Below are 25665 nucleotides of genomic sequence, written 5' to 3' on the forward strand. Positions count from 1 at the left end.
ACACTGCTTTGTTACAGAGATTTATGCTTCTGTGATTTGCAGCAGTAGAAAAACTTTTCTTACTAGTAAAAATAATCCATTGCCCATGCCCTTTGGTCAGCAAATGACAGGCTTGAAGGAAACAAAACAAACTAAGCTGTGTTTTTAAATCTTGTATTCAGCTCGGTTGTTGTGCAGTATGGCCAGATTTGATTAAACAGGAAAAGTACTCCTTTCATCTGATTAACTAAATGGAGAGAGGAATTTTATTATCAGATTTTCTAAATAGCAGCTGAAACTTACTTTTTTTTTTAGAGGTTTGTTGTGGTAATGTGCTATTTGTTAAACTAGTAATTTAAAATTTAACTATCTACCGCAAATGCACGGACCTTTGAAAGCTCTGTTTCATTATTGATAGACACAAAACATCTTCACTGATTTTATAATAAACGCTGCGTGCTTATGTGATGTTCCCCAGTGCCTTGACCACTGAACGTGTCCAAAGCTGTAAACCTAACAATATTTCTTTAAAGAGCATTTTGTAGAGTAATTGGAGAGACTTACTTCCCCTTCTCCCCATTTGGCTAAATTATAATGCATTTTCTTCTAAAATTCATTCTCATTATCTATAGGACGGGTTGCAAATGTATAAAGGGAGATTCATACTCCCCTGTCTGGCTTATCTTCAGCATGCTGCTACCTTAAACAGTTAACTTAAGCAGTCAATGATTTCACAAGCTGAAGGATCCCGAAGTACAGACCACTTCTATGTAGCAGTACTGAAATGAAGTGGTCTCCAGCCAGGGACCTGGAGAAAGCAGTATCCGCTTGAAAAACAGCTGTGAGAAACTCCAGTCAATAAATTCTATAAGCTCTGCCTCAAAAATACATATTTTGGGGTCACTGATGTTAGCCAAAGGCACCCTTGCTGCCACTTAATATTGAATTCATGTAATGAACAGGATGGCCAGCCAAACGTGAGCTGTGAAGGTTTAAGGCCTCCAGCTTCAGGGGATCTGAAGAACTGCGTGGCTTTGCTTTGCACTGCCCTTGTCTCTCAGAAGGTACTTGAAAAGAACTGAAAATGTACCTTACCTTGGACTCCAAGTAAATGTTGGCTAAAGACATCTTGGAAATCTTATACAGGCAGATGGAGAGTGAAACAGCGCACAGCACAAACAACGTGTCATTAATTGCCACCCGGACAGAGACAATGACTTTTCTCTCTGAATTCTGTGTCCTCACCAATACTGCACATGTTAAATTCACCAAGAGGAAGAGGAGACTTATGAAAAGAGAAGCCAGGTAGAGGGGCAACCTGGGAGAGTGAGGAGAAAACAGTTTTAGCAACATTGTTCAGCAAAGTGTCAGTCATGAGATGGAAGGTCCACTCTGAGCAATGAAAGCTGCACGTGGCGGACTGCCACAGCGACCAGCCATCTGAGCCCAAATCAAAGCGCTCCAAATTGCTGGAGAGATTAACTTGGCTCGTTTCAAACCTGTTTTTACAGTTACACAACAAGCTGTAAGTAAAGAAACTAATCCCAAGCAGCAAAACTTGGAAGACTGTTTGCAGCAGAAATACAACAGCACAGTACTTAAATACATACGTACTTTCTTAGAGCGTGCACTTCATAAACAGCGCAAACCCTCTCACTGCTCACTGACAGGAGAAATCTCACAAAAGGTTGAGTTTCCTGGAATGGACTGGTTTTGACTCTGGTTTTACCACCCCACCACTGCCATGAGAAGCATCACTGACTGCTGATGTTTGCCATCAGATTTCGTATTAAATTAGGGAAGCATCTAATAGTAGTTAAAATCTCTGAATTACTGGTTCCCCAGCATCTTTCTTTGTCCCTTTGCCTAAATAACTGGGGCATGGGCAACCTCTTGGAAGAAACACCAAGAAACTTAAATAAGCATATTGATTCTGGGTTGGCATTTTGCCATCTATGCTGGGCAAAAGGTTCATTTCCACAACCACAGGAGCAGAGCTGGAAGAGAAGACTGACAGACAGAAGCTCAGAAGTTGAACTGGTTTTCTCCATCTGTTTTTTCCCCACCTACCCAGCACTGAGCCTGCAGTGTAAGTATACCACATACTCAAGGAAAGCTGATTCTAATTCCTCTTTACACCTACACACAGCTGTGGAGCTTTTCACTAATTTTTTTTTTTTTTTTTTTTTTAAAGAAGGCATGTTTCCATTTCAGGTGTTTGCTTACCTCAATATCATTGCTGACCAAGACAGTTACTGATAAGGGTCATAATCTGCAGTCACTGAACAAGAGGTTTCGGCCACAGCTTTTCACGCCTGCTGGAAACTTTGAATTTGGCCAACAACAAACATCTAGACTGTCCCTGAGGAATCCAGTTCTGATTGTTTAAAAATACTTTACCCAATGGTTACCTTCTCCTTTCACACATTCATATCCTTTTTGATAGCATTAATACAGCTACAAACCTGAAGCATAGCTGGCTTCTTTTCAGAGGGCAAGGAAAGAAGGGGTATATCTTTGAGACCTTTTAAATGTGTTAACAGGGAGAACTGAAAGCCTGAAAGTCCCTGCCTGTGAATCAGCGCCCTTCTTTCCAGTTATATCTGGCAGTGATCGAGGATGCTGCCTTTTCCTTGCCAGTCACGGAAATTCCCTCTCAGGGAGAAGATTCTGCTTATTCTTAACCTTCCAGGGCAGGGCTCTGTTCTTAGGATAAGCAGCTAGAGGCAGTTTCTTTAAACCTCACAGTCTAATGCTGAAAGCCCTGCAGTCCCGAAGCTCCTCTCCCACATGGCTTCCTCTGGAGAATGCAGTTCCTAGTTACGGTGGTGGTACATTTACATACCAAGATCTCAAAAGTCTTTAAGTGGCAGTCATGTGCCTTCTTTTCGTTCCCCTCCCAAAGTCTAAAGATTTAATAGTCTCATCTTTGGTCCTCTATTGTAGTGCAGGTAAAATATTCTTGCGGGGTTTGAGCTTATGAGGAAAGGTATGCTCTGGCATGCTGCCCACTCGCAGGACAGTAGGTACATGCTCTCTTTTTGCTCATCTTAGTCAAGGGGACCTTCTGCTTCAGCGCAGTCTGCATGCCCTTGGTGCTGGCTTGCAACCAGCAAGGCTTAGAGGCTTCCAGGTCGGGCTTCTCCTTGATGGAGTTTAGGGGGGGAAAAAAAAAAAAAAAAAAAAGCACTGTCATGCTCTCATGCCCACACGCTCCCGTACGTGCCAGGGTGAGCCGTCATGGCCAGTCGGTTGTGCAGCTCTTCACATAATGATCTTCCATCCCCCTTATTGACATGATGTGGCTGGGGAAACGGCTGCCTGTTTTGACAATAGAAGCCTTGTTGCTGGACTTCTGAATAAGCACTGATGGAGACGCAGGCTGCGTCTCTCAGGGCAGTTTTAGGGTTTCTGCAGCTGCAGAAAGCATCCCTAGCTCATTTAAAGGCAGAACGTATCCTTACATCTCAACTACAAGGGCATCTACAAGGCACGAATAAGCATGTGGGGCTTTTTAGAAAACAGAAAAGTAGGGTAGGAGAGGTGCTTCCAGATTGCACCAGTGACTGTTCAAAAGCCTGTTGTGCCTAATCCCCACTTTGGAGCTAGTCCCTTAAAAGGAGCCATATGTAATCTGGTTTGACTGGGGAAGGCACATGCCAGGGTGTTCTGTTCTCTCTGTGTCAGGCTGGATGCACCCTGAAGTTTTCCTTTGAGCTTAAAATCAAACTTCAGATGAATGCCGTGAGTTTTGCCTTTTTCAACGTGGAAACATGAAAATCTGTTTGAAACTACTGCATTCTGTACGTGGTTTCCTGAAAAACCATACAGCGTCTGAGGCTTGTGTGCTAACAAGGTGTGCACACACAGCACTGCAAGCCTCATCCAAACCCAGTGACTGTAAGAAAACCCCAAGCCCAGGGAGACGTGCAGAAGGACTGTTTAAATATGAAGTTGGTCTGGCACAGGCTTCACCTTGAGCTCTTTTGCCAGTGACAACATCATGAAAGCTGTGCTCAGTAAAGCTGACTTAATATTCTGGATCTCCGATAGGATTTTATCAGCCTTTTCTGTATCTGAAATGATTCTGATTTCTGAGATCCTCTTGCCCCGTTTATGTTGCCATTATTGACTGCAGAACTGCCAATACCAGACAATAAGGTCTGACACTTCATTAATGAAAATGGGGAGGAAAACACCAAAAAGTGAACATCCAGCAATGAAGAAAGATCAAACTCAGTAAGTGCAGACTCCAGCCCCTGTCTGCAGGCCAGCCATCCATCTTTCTATCAATCATCATCCATCTCTCCATCAGGATTTGAGCAACCAGCTCTAATGAAAGATGTCCCTGCCCATGGGACAGGGGTGGGACTAGATGATTTTTAAAGGTCCATTCCAATCCAAACTACGCTGTGATTCTATGATCTTTCATGAGCCTGTTACAATTAAGATCCAGGACCTCAGCTGTGAGCATGCACGTGCTACAGCACCCCACTTGCCCTGTGTAAGATAGAAACGAGGTCAGCTTTATTTACATGGCTCTTTTACACAGAGTAACCACATCCATGCTAAGAGATCTAGATATTAAAACAAAATACTACTGAAGTCTTTCATCAACAGACCTGCATAAGACAGAAAAGGCTAGACCAGATCCAAGACTGATCTGTGTTAGAAATGCAGGAGGCAAGAGTCTGGGTGGACATGGAGCTGTTCTGGGGAGGGTAGTCTGTGCATGAATAATTCCAGTCACAATACAAAAGTGTTTAGGAACGGAAACATTCCAAGAACTACATGCAGGGTGCTAATGTAGTTACTTCACAGGCATTGACTAAATATCACCACAAGCATTGACTAAGTATCACAAGATCCCTTTGCTTGAAGAAAGACATTTTCAAGCCGTTTTCAGGAATAAAGCCTTGCCACAGACATCAGTAACAGATGAGGTTCAAAGCTTCTACCTCTCATCTCTAAAGCCAGCCAGGAACATGTTCACGGACCTGCCCCATACCACCCTAACCTGCAGCCCAGGCTTTGTGCAAAGCCATCCTCTGTTCCTCTTGCCTATGCGTAGCATCAGGGGCAGGCACACCTGCACTGGGAGCTGGCTGGGGAGCTGGCTGGCGTGTGCTGTGCTTGTCTGCCTGCCCATGCTCCTGGATTTCCTTCCCACAGAAACCAGAGCGCAAAGAGGGGTGAAAGTATTTGTATGCCACAGCGTTTATCAGGGAACATCCAGATCTCGCCCCTTGTGGTTTGGGATGCGGCCAAGGTATATACACAGACCGACTAACTTGAAAGCATTCCTGAGGCCACCAAAATAGATGCAAGACTCTCTGTTCCCACCCTGACAATTTCTGCATCAGCTGCGGTTCAGCGTGGAGTCCACATCCCTCAGCCAGCCTTCACACTCTGCACGCCCCGTACCCTCACCAGCCCGAGCCCGGCCCACCCCAAGCCTGCTCTCACTGTACTGCCATTCTACCAAACATGGTTGCTGAAGCACTTGTTCCAGACGATCGCCTCTCCAGCTGTATCAAAACCCTATTGGATACCAAACCTTCCAGGGCAAGGACAATGTTAATATTTGATCTGTTGATACAGGAGTATGTTCTCCTAACAGTCAGCAAGTAAGAGGTCAGATTTCAGTTTCGAATTAGTGTTTTCCTACCCTGAATTCAGATTATACAGTCTTTCTTTAGAATGGAGACAACTCCCTCCAGCCCCACCACCATATAAACGACTTTGCCTGGCTGAGGTTTTTAGGTACTGCCACAATAAACATTAATTTACTGAGCTTCCTCAGCTTTCTGGACATTACTGCCCTTTGGGGAGCTTTCAAGTAGTTCCTGACAAATTCTGCTGCTCCACAAGATCCCAAACAAATCTCTCCACCTAAATGTAAAGCTACCATAACCTTAACTCTACGGAGTCAGGGGAGGTTACCTGTGAGCTCCCAAACACATCATCAAGCTGAATCTATTCACTCTAGCTCTTCCCCTTCACAACTCTTCTCTCAAACTTTTGAGTCTTTTATTACCACTGACCTCATGGATTAATACATACCCAGTCCCACTCGTTCCTGCCAAAATAAATACATCTGCTACCTTTACCAAAGCACTGGATCTGAATTCACCTAGCCATACAAATGTTAAGAACCTGTAAACAAATCACGAGGGTGAGTGTTTTCTGCTTGCATTTGAAAAAATATTTGCCTTTGAAATATGTGAATGTCTATAAATTGTGTTGTGAAATGACAGACTTCTAAATGTCATAGGAAGAAGCTGGCCTCAGAACCATCATCATAAAACATTGGTATATAAATATGAATAGCTGAGATAAGCCACAAGTTATAAAAGATGTAGTCCTTCGCAAAAAGCATGGCTACTCTTCTTTACCACATTAGATATTTCCACAGTTCTTACCTGTATTTCAGTAGTTCTGGGGAATATTTTGACTTAGCTTTGAAAATCACCTGCAAAACAGAAAAATATTGCATCAAACATAGGATACATGTAAGTAAAGAAAGACACTGTGATCCACAGGAATCCTGTCTCACAGGTCACAAGGCATGTAATGATAGGTTTCATTTCATAACAGATTTGCATTTATTGCTTATCCATGGCAGACAAGCTCTAAGCAAAGTATCAAAACCACTCAGTGGGTGATCACAATGTTCTTGTATACAAAATGTCTACACCTTTATTTTCACTAACTCTGGCTTGGGAATAAGGTCCTTTACACCAGTATTCACAAGAGGACCAATGCCAGTGTAATCATAGAGGCAAGTAATACTGTTCAGGCTCTTACATGACCGAACAGTACATCTCTCACATAGTCCACCTTAAACTGGCATGTTGGGTCAGATGCGCTGCTCGCCTGAAGAGCCCATCACAGTACCCTGGCGGGAAATCGGATATATAAGTTTGTATCCATGTTATATTGCCCAAAGGATGCTGTTGAGAATCAAACTCATTATTTTACTGTGAGGTATTATTTGGCTTCTGTTGACTGTCTGTTCACTATGCAACAATATGTATTTTTATAGAGAGGTGGCTCAGGCCCAGTAGTTACCTTGCTGTAACAGAAAAGGCAAAATACTGACATGTTTTCTGTAATGTAGCTAGGTGTATCAACCACAGTTTTTTAACCACCATCAGAAATTATACAAAAATACATTAGCATATTTTATATCTTATTTGTTAAAAAAATTACAGGAAAGCATCACTGATTTTTTCTAAGCTAACATGGTTTCCAAACACACTCTGTTTACAAATGTCCTTTTAACCAACACTGAAGCACACTGATTGCTAGTATTACAAAAAAACACATGCGTATGACTTATTCTGGGTTGTTTCCTAATCATTTTCTCCTTGAGTTATCCTGCCTTACCCATTTAACTTGGTTTTGCATGCCCTTTAGTATAGCTTGCATAATATTTGCTATGATTATCATGCTTTCCCAAGGAAACAGGACTTACATGATCACTATGTATGTGTAGGCATGTGTCTGCCTGTCAACCTGTTATCTGTCCCCCCGCTAATCTTAAAATACTCCATTCAGAGAACTGACGGAAAAATACTTGAAGCATCAAAGACATGATCCTTTTATCACCCTCCTGAAAATTGAGGAAGCAACAGAAGTAAGGAACTCTATAAATGCACCTGATATACATGACCTCTGTCAGGAGAACCCTACATAGTGATCCTACGCATCACCCAATATGAGAGTCTGCACAGCAAAGTATAAGAAATGCCCCAGTTATGGAAGCAGCTGAAAGTCAAGCATGAGACATAGATCTGGAGAAAATCAGGCTTCACTTGTTCCAGTGCTCCTGGAACAACTTGTCATTTAACTCCTATTCACCACAAACAGCTGCCTTGACATGGAAATTATTTTTGTGACGCATCAGCCTGCTTAGCACTAGCTGAACCAGCAAAGAACACTGAGCTTTTCAGCAGGCCCTAGAAAAAATAGCTGAGAATAAAATTGAAAAGTTGGTGGTGGTGGGGGAAATATCTAAAAATATTCTGCAGCCATTGATACTGTTTTCAAATAGTTAACACATCGGGCAGTGTCCCTCGCAAAAGATTTTTGTGATTCATTCTCCAAATTCCTGGATCATGAATTCTCACAGGAGTTCAGGAAGAAATTTTATGTTGTTTTACTTATGTGCTACTGGAAGGAGAGGTACAAGAGGCTTGTGAATGTTCTGCATTTCCATGGTGCATAGAGAGGGGCTGTCAGTTTTTAGAGAAGAGGTGGGGTTCAAAATACTTCATGCATGCGTTTTGTACAAGACTTACCGCCTGTTCTGCTTATTCTAGAAGAGACTGTGGGCAAGTGGGAGGGAAGAGATTCCTGACCTCAGTGAAATTAAACAAGTAAAACTTGTCTCTAGGGCCATTCCACAATCCTCACCTGTTCTAAGTAGCACCTACTCACACATGTTGTACCGTTAATTTTGACAGTTTTCAGGAGCTGGACTGAACAGAAGTATTCAGAGCCGGTGCAAAGAACTGCACAAGACAAGCAATTTGCAGCAGGCAATGAGTCGTGCTGGGTCCACACAACCTAGAAAATTCATAAGTTCCTGAATACCATCTCCTGTGGTTCTCCCAAATGATCCACTCATCCATCTAATGTCACAAAGCAGTCCCATCATATAAACCAGTCCAAGGCTGCCCTACCAAGCAAAAGCTCCGTGGATAACTTATCTAAAGTCAAACATGATGTTCCTGCAGCAGACCCAGCAGGATCTCCAGATGCGAGATCACCAGAACAGCTGTTACTGTGATTCTACATTTGCTGGACCTGTCCCAGCAGTGAGCCCTGGTGGCCAAGGGGCCAGCGGGACCCCGGGGTGCGTGAGGGGGAGCGTGGCCAGCAGGGGCAGGGAGGTGATCCTGCCCCTCGGCTCTGCCCTGGGGAGGCCGCACCTGGGGCGCCGTGTCCAGGGCTGGGCTCCCCAGGTCAAGGGAGACTGGGAACTGCTGGGCAGGGTCCGGCGGAGGGCTACGGAGGTGATGAGGGGACTGGAGCATCTGCCTTAGAAGGAAAGGCTGAGAGCATTTGGCCTGTTTAGCCTGGAGAAGAGAAGGCTGAGGGGGGATCTTATCACTGTTTACAAATATCTTAAGGGTAAGTGTCAAAAGGATGGGGCCAGACTCTTTCCAGTAGTGTCCAGCAACAGGACAAGGGGCAACGGGCACAAACTGCAACACAGGCAGTTCCACCTGAATATGAGGAAAAACTTCTTTACTCTGAGGGTGCCAGAACACTGGCACAGGCTGCCCAGAGGCTGTGCAGTCTCCTTCTCTGCAGACATTCAAAACCCACCTGGACGTGATTCTGTGCAACCTGCTCTGGGAGAACCTGCTTTAGCAGGGGGTTGACTAGATGATCTCCAGAGGTCTCTTCCAACCTTTCCAACCCTGAAAATTCTATGATTCTGTAATAAAAGCTTCTGAATTTTATCAGAGAAAAATGGCCATTGAGAAAGAAAATTAACAGTTTAGAAAATGGATGCTACATAGAATGAAAGCCACAGCATACAATGTGGACACTTTCACCAATTCACTGCCAGACAGAAACACAGCTGGCCACATTCTGCCACCTTTGCTTAAACACTGATGGGGCCTTAGTTCATGAAAGCAATGTGATTGTCACAGAATAAAAGCCTATTCAGTGGGAATAAGGATGTCAGAAGCTGATGTCAATATACCTTACATGCGTGGGTGCAGCTTTTTGCTTTTAACAGTCATTTAGCTCGAGACTGGTTGCTCAATGGCCCCTCCCCGCAACAGCGTGGAGAAAGCTTCCAGTCAATATCTGAGTCATCTAAGCAAGTCTTCCAGCAAACCAGAGCAAACCAGGCTGTTCCTAAGAATAGATTAAACAGCAAGCAGAAGGCAGACTTCTTTAAAAAGACCTTTCAGAGAACCCCAAGATGAACAGCAACACAGAAAACTCAGTGAAAGTCCCTACTAATTTTCTGATGTCTGAAGGGTTACTTTCTTTTCTTAGAAGTATTTCCCCTTTTGCTTGTTCTTTAAAGGAGAAATATCCTGTTTTGACTCCTTGTTTTTGCCAGAGGACTAGAAACCTCAAATGAGATTCTCACACTCCCTCCTCCACCCCCCTGAGGTATATGTCTGGCATATAAAAACGCAGCAGTACAAAAGGACTCCAAAAAGTCCTTCATACAGCCAGGGAAAATTTCTGTTGCAGGAACTGATGTAAACAGCAGACCTCAAAGACATTTTACCAGGCCCCAGCAGAGGAGCAGGGGGGTGGCACAGGAGCCCAGCAGCAGCTCGGTTGCAGAGAGCTCTGCAGAGCTGCTGGGCAGCAGAGTACGCAGACAGAGCCAGGCTGCTGTAGTTTAAGGGGTTTAAATCAGGAGCCACTCCAGCCCTGTAAGTATCAATGAAACAGGTGTCAGAGCCAAGGCACATATTCCCAGAGCAAAAGAAGCAGAAAACCTCACTGGAGCAATTTTCAGTCCATGCTCTGATATAGCTGTGCTGATGTGACAGCTGGCACAAACCTCCACTGGACCTCTAGTGCTAGCTGATCAATTCACTCTTACAGGAGCTACAGCTCAGCTTACCAAAAAGCCTCAGGTATGTGTTAAGTGCTTGTGCACGTCTCAAGCTGGCCCTCCGCACAGGAATGAAGTTCAGCTGTATTTACCAGTTCTTATTTCAAAATCTCTGTAAGGAACATAGCACGTACTTTTCCTTCCAAGTTTCTTTCACCACTGCCCCTCTCTTCCTCTGTCACACTGCATGTAAACTCTTTGCACCCTGAAAATACACCACAACCTCATGCAGGCCCAGAGGCCCTCACCATCAGCACATATACATTTCTTCTGCTGTGTATCTTCCAGTCCCAAGCCCTTTCTCTCTTTCTCCCGTGTGCATTCTTTCATTTGGATCAGATTCCCCAAAATACGCAACTTTCCCCTCTACTCTCTAGACTCTACGTGGTTTATAAGGCCTACAGACATGGGCAACATAACTCACTACTGCATTCAGTCTTGTGTAAATTGGTAAAAATAATCCTGAAAGGACAGGGACCATTGTGGGGCTGGCAGCCACAGTAAACTTGCACGTGTACGTTCCATATATCCAGTTATTTTCTAAGACACCCGACCTCATTCCTCATGTCGGGTGCTGACAGCCTGCCAGTCTGCTGCAGTTGCAATTTGTCTCCTATAGATCCAACACTGAGGGCAACATTTTACGCCAACCGTATTTGCTAGTGCTTTACCATCTGTAGTTAGACCCCTGTGTATTTCTATGTACATCTAAAGCATGCTTTAAATTAATAATGTTTTATAATATATGGTGTATTAATTTCCACTAAAAATAAATCTTTCTCCTACATAAAAAGCTCTCTCTGTTCTGTCACTGGTGGTATTACTTTTGAAATGTTAACCCCGGTAACTAGAGGATGAAAAGTTCTCTTGATTTTGCTCCCAGAGCTAATATGTGTCCCAGTTCCACTGAGATGCATCTAACCTCTCCAAAAGCCTTGTGCTGGTTTTACCCCACCCTGCCAGGCACTTCCAGCATGGCCAGCTCCCCTCTCAAGTGTCTTACTCTGTACCACTTCTCTTCTTCTGAAAGTCCCTGACTTCATCAGCCCTGCCTGGGAGGCAGGGTGAGCTTCTCAGTCTGCATGCCACAGAAAGGGGAAGATGGTTAAGGAGGAGGAAGAAGAGGTAAATCTGCCTACCAGCCCTTCTCCATCCATACAGCCTCACAGTTCCCTAGCTCAGCACCACGTGCCCTAGGCCCTTGAGAAGTTCCCAACCTGATGATTAAACTTACAGCCTACCAAATGGTTTGCTGTGCCCGGCCACAGGGAAGGCCTGGGATTTCCAGCATCCCCTACAGCTTACTGACATTGGCCCACACCTTGTTTTTTGAGTCCGTAACCCTCCATCCTAGCCTCCCTTCTGCTTCATTTGTATCCTTTCCCCAGGGAAATGCCAAGTCTGAGCAAACAGGACAAGGCGAAGCCAGCCCTTCCCTGCCCACCCCTCACTCACGCTAAAAAAGGCAACTTATTACTTTATTTCCCAGACCTTCTTTACCGTTTTGCCCACAACACTGACCGTAAAGCCTGAGGACTCACCTCAGTCTGCCCTTGTCAGGGGCAGGGAAGATTTGGCTAGGCAGGACATAAATAAAAGAGTGCCTGAGTCCTGGGATTCTCCCTGTCTGGAGTCACGTAAAGTGGAAAATATATTATTTGCCAGTTTGCAGTCTTCGTTTTATCAAGCAGCAAAATAAACCCATGGGAGCTGCAGGTGTAAGGCAAACATATCTATGGGCTTTTTAGCCCTAGGTGGAAAGGCACACTTCAGCTCTCTATCTGATGGATCAGTATCAGGGAGCTGCTCCGGCCTGGTACAATGCAGTTATTAGCTGGTGTTGCGCTACTGTTTTACAAAAGCGCTGCTGGATCTCATTTCACTCAAGATTTATTTTAATGATTTCTAAGTAGACAGACTTATCCTAAGAGGGTAGGTCACATTATTTTATTTTTTTTCTTCAGAAGAGAATGAATAGACACAATTAATAAATCTAGTGCTCTCATTAGAAACCACATGTATTTTCTCCAGCATGGGATTTCTGAGAGGAGCTAATATTATGCAAGCCTTATCTGCAGCACCCTTTCTATTCTGCCCTAAATAGAGCATCAAGACCTTCGCAAAGGACCCTGAACTTGGCTCTTAATCCAGAGAATCTTTATTCTGAGTCAAAACTCTTTTGATGGTAGCTTCCCTTTTGTTCACATGTCCCCTGCTTCGGCAACCTACCCTAACGTATTACAGCTCCTTTGGCTCTATCTGCTGATGGTGATGCTCAAGTCTGGGAACAACCCCTGCTGCACCAACGTCATTGTGGCTTATGTGTCTTGCTACACATAAAATAAAGCTGAAATTTGTGTCCCAATTGCTTTAGGATACCTATTAAAAAGAGAATAGTTGTGGCTAACATTCTGTCAAGTTCAAAGGTACTTATTATTCTGAAAAGTGCCCTCGGGCACTTGCCAGATGAGTTTTTTTGTTTGGCCAGGAGGATTTGCAATATTTTTTGAATCACTTTTTCTTCTCACATCTGTGTCTAAAACTTTTCCTGGCAGTGCCATATTTAGAAATGGTGGGTGCTGTACAGCAGACAACAAACACCTGCAAATTTCAGAGACCCATAAGGTTTCTTTCAGTCCTCTGTCCCTATACTATAGATAGACCGCTTCTTTCCCTCTGGCTAAGTAAGCACCAGGTCAATAGTACGGTTTTCATGCAATGAGACACAGCTGCGGACCCTTCTTGCCTGCCTTCTAGAGAAAAAAGGATAAAAGTTGTTTCTGAACAAGTCTGTTAAGTTATAAGCCATTACTGAAAACAAAATTCTCTCTCCCCACCCCTTTCACACTAGTTCTTGCTTGCCTACTGCGGAAAGCTAGATGCATATTTAATATACAGTCTCAAGAAGATGCTGAATTTCAAGCCAAACCACCTCTCAATGGTTAGAAGTAAAGAATTAATAACAGCGATTTAAAATTTGTGCACTTATTCTGTGCCTTACATTATATTCATACAATGACTGCTTGTATTTCTTAAGACTTTGTTTTGGCTGGGGAGATATTTGAGATGAGATTTCACTGGGAGCAACCAGCTCTAAAGCAAGCAACACTACTAATAATATGCCTGTCTACAGTGACCCACGGTCTTTAAAGATTATGACGCACATCACAGACTCTGAAAGTCCCTTGCAAATATTGTTGCAAAAGCCTCAGAACAGCTCTGCAAGACATGTAACCATTGCACTCTTTTACAGAGGGGCTCAGCAGAAGAATGTGAGGATTCACGATGACAAAGCAGAAATTGTCTCAAAGGCAGAACTGATAGCCTTAGCATTTTTTCTGTTTCCAACCACGGACTTTACTTCCTGAACAGTATCAGACAGCAATGCCAAAAATAAGTTAAAAGGACATATGTGTGCACTCTGTATGGTCCCTTTTTAGATCTTCCTTAGATGAAAGAAAGCAGTTACCCACAACAGTAAGCCCCAAGTGCTGGCACTCTGATGCACAGAGTGCAGACTGCTGTGCACCCCCCCCCCCCCCATACTCACACCAACTTTGCCAGCCTCGGCTTCTCTTGGCAAAGAGATGCTGCATTCTGCCTCCAGACTTCCACAGCAGCCCTGCATGTGTGGCTGAGGGAAGAATCGGACCTAGGGCTATGACTTAGTCCCAGCCACTGTGATGGGGATGGACTGTGCGATGATGGACATTTGCCCCTGGGGAACCACACCGTTATCAAATGACTCTCACAATAGCTATGGGATAAAACTTAGGTCACCACATGCCTGAGCTGGATTTGAGTACCATCTAGATGAAAGGTTCCTGTAATCCTTTAATATATCTCAAGTCCCAGGGAGTGGAGTGGGTTGAGTTAGCAGGTGTTTCAGACACTGAATCCAGAAAAGTAAACCCAAGCACAAAACTGTGTACGTGGTTCCAAGTATTTAATACCCTCTACAACTCAAGTGATCCTCTTAGAGCTGTCATGCTTACTGTTGCTGCTTTTTCAGCTCTGGGATGGCAGCTTTCTAACACAGCCTGACCTCTCCAGCCAGGATGTTCAGAATTGAGAGGCCCCTAATCTCCACAGAGCACTGTTAAACACTGTGGGTGCTACAGAAGCACCCAGATCCAGGCACTGAGCTAGTTCCAAGTGGGAAACACAGCAATGCCCAAAGCATCCTGAGCACAGCCAGGGGTGCTCCAGGGCAGGCTGGTGCTCTCCTGGCCAACTACCCCTGCACTGGGAAAGCAGACTTCAACAAGGGTCACCTGAGTGCAGGCTTGGCTTCCTGCTCCAGTCATCATAGTGGGATTGAGGAGATGCAGAATCCAGTCCCTGCCCTCCCGCAAGCTTCCTGTGGGATCTTAGGCAAGCCTGACAGCCTTTCTTTGCCTCAGCATGCCAATATCCCGTCCTGCAGCCCAGTGCCAAGATACCCAAGCTCCCCATAAGTACATCTAAGCAAGTCTAACTGCAGCAACTCGGAGTGCTGTGCAGCTTAACTCACCTGGCTGCTCAGCTGTCCACAGCACAGATACACTCCCAAGACCTCTTTCTGAAATGCAGATGCTATTTCCTTTACCCTGCTATATAGCTAATTTACCTTTACATCACAGCATCCTTGAAATAGAGGACATATTTGTAATACAGACCATTTGGGTCTGCAGTAGGACTCAACCCACAGTTTTGACTGTGATACACAGAATAGAAATCTCGCTCAGGAACATGTTACTCAACTTAGGGAAAACTGGAGTGGGGGGTTGCCAGTAAAATCAGAAATTACAATTCTGACTGCACACAAGCCAGGAGGTGTATTAAGTCTGATAACAACAACAATAAAGAATAATAATAGAACCACATTTTGGGTGTCCAGGCTTCAAGCTCTCCTATACATTTTCCCCACAACCTTAAACTAAATTATATCCATTTAACAGACAGTAGATTATTTGCCATTCCTGAAATGATCACTTCAAGCTCCAGTTTCATTGTAACACTGATCACTTGCATATAAATCAAAAGTTAAAATTCCCAACTAAATAACTGAAATTTGCTTTTTGCATTGCCAAGGTACCTTTGTAAATTACATTTTTCTTATCATTCTTACAAAATCGTGCTTTATCATTCTGTCAGATTTAATCGACCAAATATCTGTTGCTTACCTGTGTGAAGTAAAGATTCATCAGGGTCAGGGTGAAAAACTGGAGGCAAACTGGGAAGCAATAGAGAAGCCAGAAGATGAAGGGGCTGAGAGAATTTGCTGTGACAAAGTCTTTGAAGTAAAATGAAAAGAGCACAGTCCTAAGAGAGGCCCAAAACAAGCACAGAAACAGAAAGACAGTTTGGTAACTGAACCTCTTGTGCCTGTAGTGAAGGACCAGCCAGAGCTGGACATAGATGAACACAAAAAGCAGTGAATAAAAAACAGTATATACAATGGTCAGCCCCAACTTCACATACGGAGGGACAGCTGGCGTCAGGGTCGGCGGAAGGGTGTCATTTTTCAGTGGGTCCCACTCAGGGGCCTCCATTTGATATCAGGAATCGTCAGAATTATTTATTAAGTTTGGCTGCCGCTGTTGCCTCCTCCTCCTTCTCCTTTCATCTTCCTACAGCATAGGAATCAAGAAAATGAAAGAAAACAAGCTGCACTTCCTCTTTGGCAGCTCACTGTGGGCTGGTAGCACATGATCACAATTCAGAATGATTCATTAGGACTGCCTTTGTCAGCAATTGGCAGGGAACAGCTCAGAAAGCTGCCCTTTGCTGATGTTTGTGCACGAATCTTTACCATCCTCTAGAAACAAAGAAATCTACCAGCCCCTGAACAGTTTACTGCTGGGTTTTTTTTTTTTTTTTTTTCCTAAGGAAAATTATCTGGATTTTAAATTAGTTAAATAATGTTCTATTTTCTACAAGAAGCAAGTACCTGACATTTTCCCAGTGTAGCCACATCATATCTTTGTAGGATTTTTTGTCTTATTTCCCGTTTAGCAAGTACTTTATTTAGCAGCATTTCATTAGGACTAATTTTAAGCACCTTAAAGTACTCATGAAATTCAAGCCACTGTAATAAGCTGTAACAGTTCAACTCTGCATTGCAGAAACCTTTGTGTTTTTAAGGAAATACACAATTTGCACAGCCAATCTAACACATCCAGTATCTTCTTTTTCTTCTAACATAAGACATTTCATTAGAATGGGAGAAAAGGCACATGAAGACTTCCAAACAGCATATACTGGAACAAAGAAAACCCCCTAAATACCCAAATTCATCAAAGCATACATGCAGCTACAGGTTCTTTTCTTCTTCATTGTCTATTTGTGCCATCGCTGTGGCAACAGCTGACCAGACACGCCTTCTCACAAGTGTGCAGATGTGCCCTTGGGATTAAATCTATAAATTAATAGGTGCTATGGCAGGCTGCTGGGTTTGACTCAGGGGGGTGGGAAGTGAGAACTGAAACTGAGTGGTTTAGACATTTGTAGTGTGGTGGAAATGCTTCATGTATCTCTAGGTCATGTATAGCGTCATATACCATCAAATAACAAGGTTTTTAAAAGATACCTTGGTTATGGCTGGAGCACTGCCATGTTTTTAGAGTAAGCTGATTATGAGAAGTGCTTGTTAACTGGAATAATCCCCAAGGAGGAGCCCACATGTCTGGTGAGCAGTGAAAAAAGATTCCTTTAGTGAAAGGGTCCATGTAGTGAACTAACACAGTGTTCAGGGTATGCAGATACTGACACTCAGTGTTAACTACAATAAACATTATTAATGCCTCACCCCAAGAGGAGGTCAGAACAACGGTTTTGTTGAAAAATGTAATTATTGTAATTATATATGCTGTATTTATATTACTAAGTTTTTTAACTTATAGCTTTAAAAAGATCTCCAAGTGGAGCCCATCCTGCCCTAAAAATACCCACACTGAACACTTAAAGCTGTGTTCCAATATCCATGTTTAGGTACTGAAACATAAGCAGTTTGATTTTAAAGGTGCTAAGCAAACTTTGACTGGAAAGGGATCTGTGGGTTCTCAGCACACCTGTAAATCAGGTCACTTAAGGTGTCTAGATATGATTTTAAGACCTTTACCAGCAGCAATTTGGAAATCCTGGATAAACAGCTTACAGAAGCAGGGTAATAACAGCACCAAGTGACTGTGCCAATTTGACTACATATAGAAATAGAACACACAGTAAATGATGGGAAAGAGGAAAGACAGTAAGAAATATCAAAGCACTAATAATCATGTACATGTACCTCTGTACATGCATGTTATAGGTTGCAGAGAAAGAGAGTTTTATGGCTTCAGCATAAATAAACTTGGATTTAGTTTTAATTGGCACCTGCTCCTAGGCCCTGCGTATTTCCTGGAAAAATTTACTCAATAGAAGGGTAGAACATGGAAAGCTGAGCAGTTACTGAAGCAACTTTTTCAGAGAAGTTGTCTGTACCTAGACCATCATATTCCTTATGCAAAGATGGGGAAGATAAAGGGCAGGAGTTTAGACAGCATGTATAACAAATAGAATAGATACAATAAAATATATTTCAATACATACTACAGAGGGCTCCATCTCCCAGATCAGGAAAATATCTCTCCTAGACTGATACATACTTCCTTCTAGCAGACAAGGAAAGCCTCTTTCTAGCCTTTCCCAGTTCCACTAATAGGTGCCTGCCTTATACATCCCTCAGTTTCCCCAACCCCAGTGCACACACGCACTATCTAGAGGCCAGAGTACAGTGATAATAAATTCAGTGGGTTACACACCACCTCTCTGCTCTCACCACAAACTTTCTGATTGTGCTTGTGGCTAACATTAACCCCTGGTGGCCATAAGCAATCTATTGCTGTTTATCAGTGACCTATAACAACACTTCTCAGCTTGTGCTGTAAGACTTTAGCCTGCTAAATGAGGGTAAAGGCTTCCATGGCATGCCATCAGCAAAACCACCAGGAGTTTAACATTGCCACGTGCCTGAAGTATACTATAAAATGTACAGAGAAGCAGGAATCCATTTCCACTCAACGAACTGCTGGTTTCCCTTAGTGGCCCTGTGGATGTGGTTGCCAACTCGCGCTTCACCGGCAGCATGTTGTCAACAGCCAAAGAAAGCTGCTTCTCCCCTGGTCAGGTGCTGCCAAGGGACAGCAAAGCACAGTGGTAGCCCCGACTGTGTCACAGATGTGTGTCCTTGCCAGCAGGCAAGCACAGGTTGGTTGGGAAACTCTGCATTGCAGCAGCGTAAGAAAATTCTCAATAGATCAAACTTTCTGTGCAGCTCTCCAGTGCTTAAGAAGTTCAGCCACTGCTTGGTCTTTAGCACACTCCTGCTGCTGTCTAGGGATGTTGGGCAATTCCAGGTGATCTGTTTGTGTTGCTGTTTTCTTTCTAAGGGTCACTGTCCAAAGGAATAAACTTGAGTGGAGCCTGAGGGTTCAAAAAGCTGCTTAGCTAGGCTGTCCCACTGCTATTTGACTTCAAACGAACTAAAGTAGATAACACAGAGTATCTGGATTCTGCAAGTTGAACTGCTGCCCTGCTCCTGAGCAGAAAGGTCTAGAGTTCTCATCTTTGATGTCACTTGCAGTTAATGAATTTGCCAGCAGGACTGACAGCAAATCACAGTGTGCTAAAGCACTCTGCACCTAATGACTGTCATTAGTGTGTAGTTCAAAAAATCTGTTAGAAAGGGTTTTGCAGGAAAGAGCACTTTTAGGAAGTGCAGAAAATAATTTCAGATTTTTGTTAGATACTGAACCATCTTCTTTGATTTTATACTGTGCTAGTCCAGAGTTTGTCCTCAGTTACACTAGCAGGTTTTTCATTCTTTTGAGGTTTCGTGATTTCTGGTGTTTCTTACAAATATCTGGCTTTCATGGTTTAAACCTCAAGCCCTGAGTAAATTATCATAGATGGACCTTAAAATCTCTCCTTCCTCAAAAGTTGCTTTTCCCTAAAGTTATCTGAAAAATTGTAGGGTTCCAACCAGTTCTGCCCCAGCTGAGACGTACCAGGAGAGGTTCCAGATAGGCAGGCCTCTTGCCAAACCAAAGAAAAAGAAAATGGTATTCTGGTTCAACATTTTCATTTGCTCTGCTCTTCATTAAGTCTCCAATTATAAAAATCAACAATATTTTGAAGGAAATAATTCTTGCTATTTCTACCCAAAACCAAAGTGGGACAGAAATCTGCTGTTGAACAAGATCTGTCAACCAGCTAGTGGAGATTGGGAGTAGTAAGAATCTTTGCATTAGACAAAAGGTAGAGATACTGCAGAATGATTTAATTCACCCAAATTTGTCACAACATTTAGACCTCCTCTTTCTTCATTTTATGTCCCAGAGAAATACTGGCTCACATCCTTGCAGTCCACTCATTTCAAGTTAAATATTTTTTTTGGAAATGCAAATTCCTCTGAAGCCTTTAGTAATGTAGCTGTTAGAATAGAAAAATTTAACTACAGGGTATAAGTACACACCTTCTGCATCTAATACTTAGGCCACTGCAATTTGGTGCATTACATGACAAGATGTCATGTTTACTGATGACAGATGGTGGCTGGGATGCTAAAAAGAATGGACATTCCCTTGGAACAGATTCAGGAACCTGATTTAACTATGGGGCAGGCACCTAAACTAGTGCCTACTCAACGTGATGAATGAATGAGCCAGTAAATCCTGAAACTGTAATCTCTCATTTGGATTCTGGAAATACTATATTTGAAGCTTTATGAATGCTACTGCATTGCAGAGCATGAGTACTTAGCCTTGGAAAATACTGCTGATGGGATACTTCCATCCATCACTCTGTGTGGGCTCATCTCCAAGTCATAGACTACGTCACCATCTTTGGGATTCAGCGTCTCTGTGCCATTCAACATTTAGCAACTCTGGCAAAAGCCAAACAGAGGGCTGGGAACCAATTTTCTCAAGGGAAAAAATGTCCTTTCATTGCTGGGGTTTCTCTGTGCCTGAGCATGTTAGATTTCACTATTAATCCTGACACAGACTTCATACTCAAAACATGTCTAAATAAAGCTCTCATAATAAATCAGGATTTATTATTCTAATCTCATTTAGGTCATACAGTGGCATACAACAGTACTAATGTAGGGCCTTAACCCACAATCCTTAAGGCAGCCAAAGCTTCCATTGGCTTCAAATAAAGTAATGCCTATGCATCAAGTACAGGAACTCACTGCACAAACTAATCAGAGTAACACAAGTAGCTTTAAAGCAAGAAAACTGTGGTTTCGTAATTTCAGCCAATACTTGACCAGAAGAAAATTTTCTAGAAGAATTAAATATGTTACTCAGTGACGAGACGATGGAAAGAGCCAGATTCCGTGAAACAGAATCAACACCTTTGCTTCATTTTTGGAGTTTTGTCTCTATTAGGGTGGTTATACATAGATTTCAGGCTCTCCTGCAGACCACCCCATTGCACAACACACTATAGGAGCATACTCAAGCTTAAAGATGCAGCCTGCATTCCAGGCTGGTAAGAAAGTCTCAAACACCTGGAATTTCTGTCCATGCTGCACGTTCCTTGGGGTTCAAAACAGGACTCGGCAATCTGTAGATCTAAGATTAAAAAACACTGAAATGGATTTCTTGTTTTTCATTGTTTAAATTGTTCTTTGCAGCTTTCAGTTTCCCGGATGCCTCCATAACCCAGAAGGATACTTTAAATCCATGTTAGCTCAAGTAGAATAAATTCTCTCCTTTGCTAGCCTTCTCTACTTTCTTTGACAGGGTTTATCCACTTCTTTGTACCCCTCCCCACCCCGCACTGGAAAAAAACCATAAAAGAGGAACTAAAGCAGTTAGGTATTTCCCTTCAGCGGGGATTCCCGTAAATACATCAGTCAGCTGGGTATGAGCTGACTGGAAAGGAGAGGTGGACTGGATGTGGACTGACAACAGAGGGAGGTGGACTTGAGTGCTAAAGATCACTTGGCCCAGTGTCTGGGTTTTCATACCATCCATGACACATCCAGGCAGGGAACATGTGATGGGTAAAGAATAAAAGCTCATTTAAATAGGGATGATTTTAGCCACGTCCAGTAAGGGAGTTAATGTTCTTCCCATGGCTTCTGATACTTAGACAATACAAAGCATCTGGCTCACAGGTAATAAACCCCCACATATTAGAAATCATCTGCTTGCTCAAGCAGCTGAGAACTCAGTTGTGGAAGCAAAAAGTCCTGCAACTTGCTTCTCAAGTTAATGTCTGGAGAAGGTTTTTAACTCCAGTACCCTCTACCTATTCCAGTTGGTGCTGACATCCATACTAGCTCAGAGGACTGTGCAGTATTAGGAAGCGGGCTCACAGCCTGAGCAACTTAATGTTTTCTCACTTTCTGGAAGCGTACTTGGAAGGCTGCCCACTGAATGACCACTGAAGAAATTTTTCAGCTGTAGGGCTGTCCTTGGAGCAGCACTGAGGACATTTTTGTGGGTGAGGGATTCCAGTCTGTCCTTCCTAGGAGACAAAAACAGGGTGGAAAGGGGTAGCCACTGTGGCTGGAAGCAAAGGATCATGTCTGGGACTGCAAGGTGATGTAGCTATGCAGAGGAACAGAGAATTCCTGAGCTACATCTCAAATCTACAGCTCAGGGATTAATTCCTACAGGTTGAGGAGGTTTCTTTGCTCATTAGTGAATCTGTACTTAAGATGTCTGTGAACACCTGAGTCACAAATGTAGCTCCTGAGCGAAAATGAAATAGTAAACAAATCTTTACAAGAAATTTGCTTTCAACGTTTAACACACAAACACCCTTCCTTGCCCTATACGTGTGTATCAGTTGTGTACTGTACCTTATGCTTGTATATGTGTATGTTTGCAATTAAATCCCTGCTGCCATGTAACTTGTACAAGCCCTCAGCCTACACTTGATGGCTAAGGACTCTGGTAGCTCCTCCATGTTCATGCAGAGGAACGGGCGAGAGCTGGCACCTTCCATGGCCGGGCAGAAGGGTGTCATTACAGCCCCCCGGGCCTGAGCTGCGTCCCCACCGGCCCCGAGGTGCCCTCCGCCCACAGCGCGGGCAAAGGCAGCCTGGGCCCTGCCTCGAGTCACCGGCCCTCCGCCGCGGCCTGCCACGGGCAAGGCCCAGGCTGGGCTGGCCTGGCCTGCAGCCTCGCCCAGCTCCGGCAGCGGCCACAACCCCACACCCGCCTCGCCACGGTGGTAAGCGGGGCACGGAGGCCGCCCCGGGCTGAGGAGAAGGGGAGGCGCTGAGAGGGCGGGCTGCGGCGGGCGCTGCGCCGCCTTCCCTCAGACAGCGCGGCCAGGGGACCGGGCCCGCTCCCCTCACGACACCGCCTCCCCGGCACCACCGCGCCCCCTGGTGGCGCGGCGCCATGGCCGCAGCACCGGCTGGGGCAGCGCGGGCCCGCCGGCGTAGGGGGCTTGGCAGCCGGCGTGCTGCTTTGCAAACGCAGCCGCTTCGCCTGCTGAAGGCTGGGCACAGCTCTGTAAGAAAATAAGGGAAAGGTTTTACCAGCAGCTTGTTGACGGGTTGAAACTCCTGGTTTAGTTGTTGAGGTGTTTTTTTTTAATGATTATTATTTTTAGGGCCCTGTCGGGCCCACGGCTCCGCCGGCGCCGCGCCGTTCCCTCAGCGTGTGCCGCGCCCCCGGCCCCGCAGGCTGCGAGGGAGCGCAGTGCTGGAGGTCGTGTATGTTATTTCTGGCGAAGGCTGCCACACGTGTCCGTGCAGCGTTCAGAGTTATGAGGGGGCAGCGGCCTGGCGGGCAAGTCGCTCCTTTCTGCTCATCACCCGAGAAGGACACGGTGAGGAGAAATGGCAGCTGCCGCCTTCCCCCTCCAGCTCTGCCTGGCCTGAGGGAATCTGCTTTTCTGTAATGCCTGCCAGTGAGAATGTGCCTGTTTTCTTCATAAAACGCCCCATGGAAGAGAAACAGCAGTTGTTAGACAGGTTCATGTCCTTCAGCCCAGCTGCGTTTTAGCCAGGGGGTTCCCTGTCCCGCCTGCAGCCGTACAGCCCCGCTGCGGATCTCCCACCCTTTGCTCCCATAGCTTCTGCGGGGTTTTATTTGTTCACCAACTGCGGCTCACGGCCAGAAATCATTTGAGCTTTATCTCCTCCTCAACATCGTGAAAATACATTTATGTGCAAAATAATAGCATCTGGCTTAACAAAATACTGGTTTTACTTGGGGGGGGGGGGGTAGTGCCAAGAATGTATTGTATGTTTGTAAATGAGACTGCTTTTGCTTATAACGTAATAAAATAAAAAGAGGATCATTTCACGAATTTAATAATCATGCCAACTGTTAATGTTTGTTTATACTGTAATAGGACATTGAATGCGTTAGACTTCAAATGGCCTAGCTGAATAAATTGCCCTAGTGGGTGGAGCAGAGCGGAGAATTGTAAAAGTGTGAAAAAAGAAGACAGTGAAAAAAAAGAGAGGAAGAGAAGGTCTGAAGAAACAGAGCTGCAGTTGTTATTACAGGAGCTACACTAAAGAGAAACTCGGCTCGGAGAAAGTAAGCCTTATACAGATCTCTTAACCTTTGAGGGATTTTTGTAAAATTCTCACATGCAAGTTGTATGTTAGCATTATGCGGATAGCACAAATGTTGTCTTTTTCACTTCTTTTCATAAACCTGTGTCTATGTAAGTTTATTAAATAAGCACTTAGCTACAATTAAAATTCCATAATCATCATTTGTCAATACATTTGTAATAAATCATATTTATAAAAGTATATATAAATACTTTGTGTAGGTATATTAATATACATTAATATGATATTAAATATAAAAATAATTTAAACTATAACTAGATAATTATTATGTATAATTATTAAGTAATAGGTTATTAACTATTTAAAGATTAGGAAATGGTGGAACTAAGGTTGTCAGTACAAGTTTTGTTTGAACCCCTTTGCAGGTGCTTTCTGGTGTTACTTTTAGTGATTGTTTTCCCCAGGGTCCTTTGCTTCATTCAGAGGACAGAGTGGTAGTGCAACAGGTGTCCTACGAGGAGCCAGGGTTGTTAAGAAGTGATATGGTTGTTTGAAGGGTGTAAGATATATGCAAATTGGGGGTTGGTAAAAGAAGGGTTTGCCTAAGGGCATATCAGGTCTTTGTAACCTGTTACAGGATGAGGAGACCCGAGCAGCTTTGCAGAGAGGAGGCAGTAGGAACTGCCCATTGCAACGTGCTGCTGTGAACGGAAGAGGGACAGAATAATTTAACAGCTGGGATGGAGGGCAGGGAAGTAGGTATTTATCCTGGACATACTTCTATCACCTCCAGCTGTGCTGGCTGGAGTTTATTTTGGAGCAAACCCCAGTATAATACAGTGGCAGATTTCCAGTCCTTTTATAGAGCAGACAATATTTGAGTAAAATTACTTCAATCATTTTTGCTATTAGAACTTTTTAAGAGGTACATTCCTGTGTGCAGCTGTATTTTTGCTTCATCTTAACTATGCCGTTGCAGAGAATGTTTCATCAGAAAGTGCTGTCTTTTGTTTTATTTTTCATATTTTATTGCTCCAGATTTTTTTAAAAAGTAATTAATGTCTAAATCTCAGCTAGGCAAAGGTAGTACAGCCACATGATTAATGAATAGAAAAAAATACAGAATTCCAAACTACCTGAATGAAACAAACTGAGCAGCTGAATTTGAGTCTTGATTAATCAGTGTGAAACATTTTCAGGTATGTGTAACCTGATTTGTTGGTTTAAATGTGAGAGATGTACTAATGAGACCTCAGTCAGTGGCATCAGCAACAAAGCTAAAGTCAAATTTTTTTTTATCTAATGGACAATGCTTGTTGGGGTTGTTGTATGTTGGGACATATTGTCCCAATTGTTTCTCAGGTTGGTGACATCAGGTGTCTTGTTACATATGTAACGGGAAGTATTGTGGTTTTTTGAGAACCACAAGTGTAAAACTGGAGTCTTACGAGGCCTACAGCACTAGCCTGTTTATTGCAGCTTGCTAAAAGTGTGTCCTGTGTTCAAAGATGTGGCAAAAGAGTGTAAAAATATATAAAGATATGAAGGAGAAAGAATTTCCAGGACT

The 25665-nt window shown here is 43.7% G+C and overlaps 1 protein-coding gene across 1 annotated transcript in view; it reads right to left on the reverse strand.

Moving 5' to 3' along the window:
• The window catches only part of GPR137B (G protein-coupled receptor 137B), a 28974-nt gene extending 12718 nt beyond the window's left edge, over positions 1–16256 (reverse strand). Inside the window, exons 1-3 of the mRNA XM_037390835.1 lie at positions 15745–16256; positions 6402–6451; positions 1075–1297 (exon numbers count right to left, since the gene is read on the reverse strand). Of these exons, the coding sequence (XP_037246732.1) occupies positions 1075–1297; positions 6402–6451; positions 15745–16113 (642 nt within the window). The 5' untranslated portion in view covers positions 16114–16256. The remainder of the gene's footprint in view (positions 1–1074; positions 1298–6401; positions 6452–15744) is intronic.
• Between the last annotated feature and the right edge of the window lie 9409 nt (positions 16257–25665).

Source organism: Falco rusticolus, chromosome 6 (genome assembly GCF_015220075.1).
Source record: "Falco rusticolus isolate bFalRus1 chromosome 6, bFalRus1.pri, whole genome shotgun sequence".
Classification (NCBI taxonomy): Eukaryota; Metazoa; Chordata; class Aves; order Falconiformes; family Falconidae; genus Falco; species Falco rusticolus.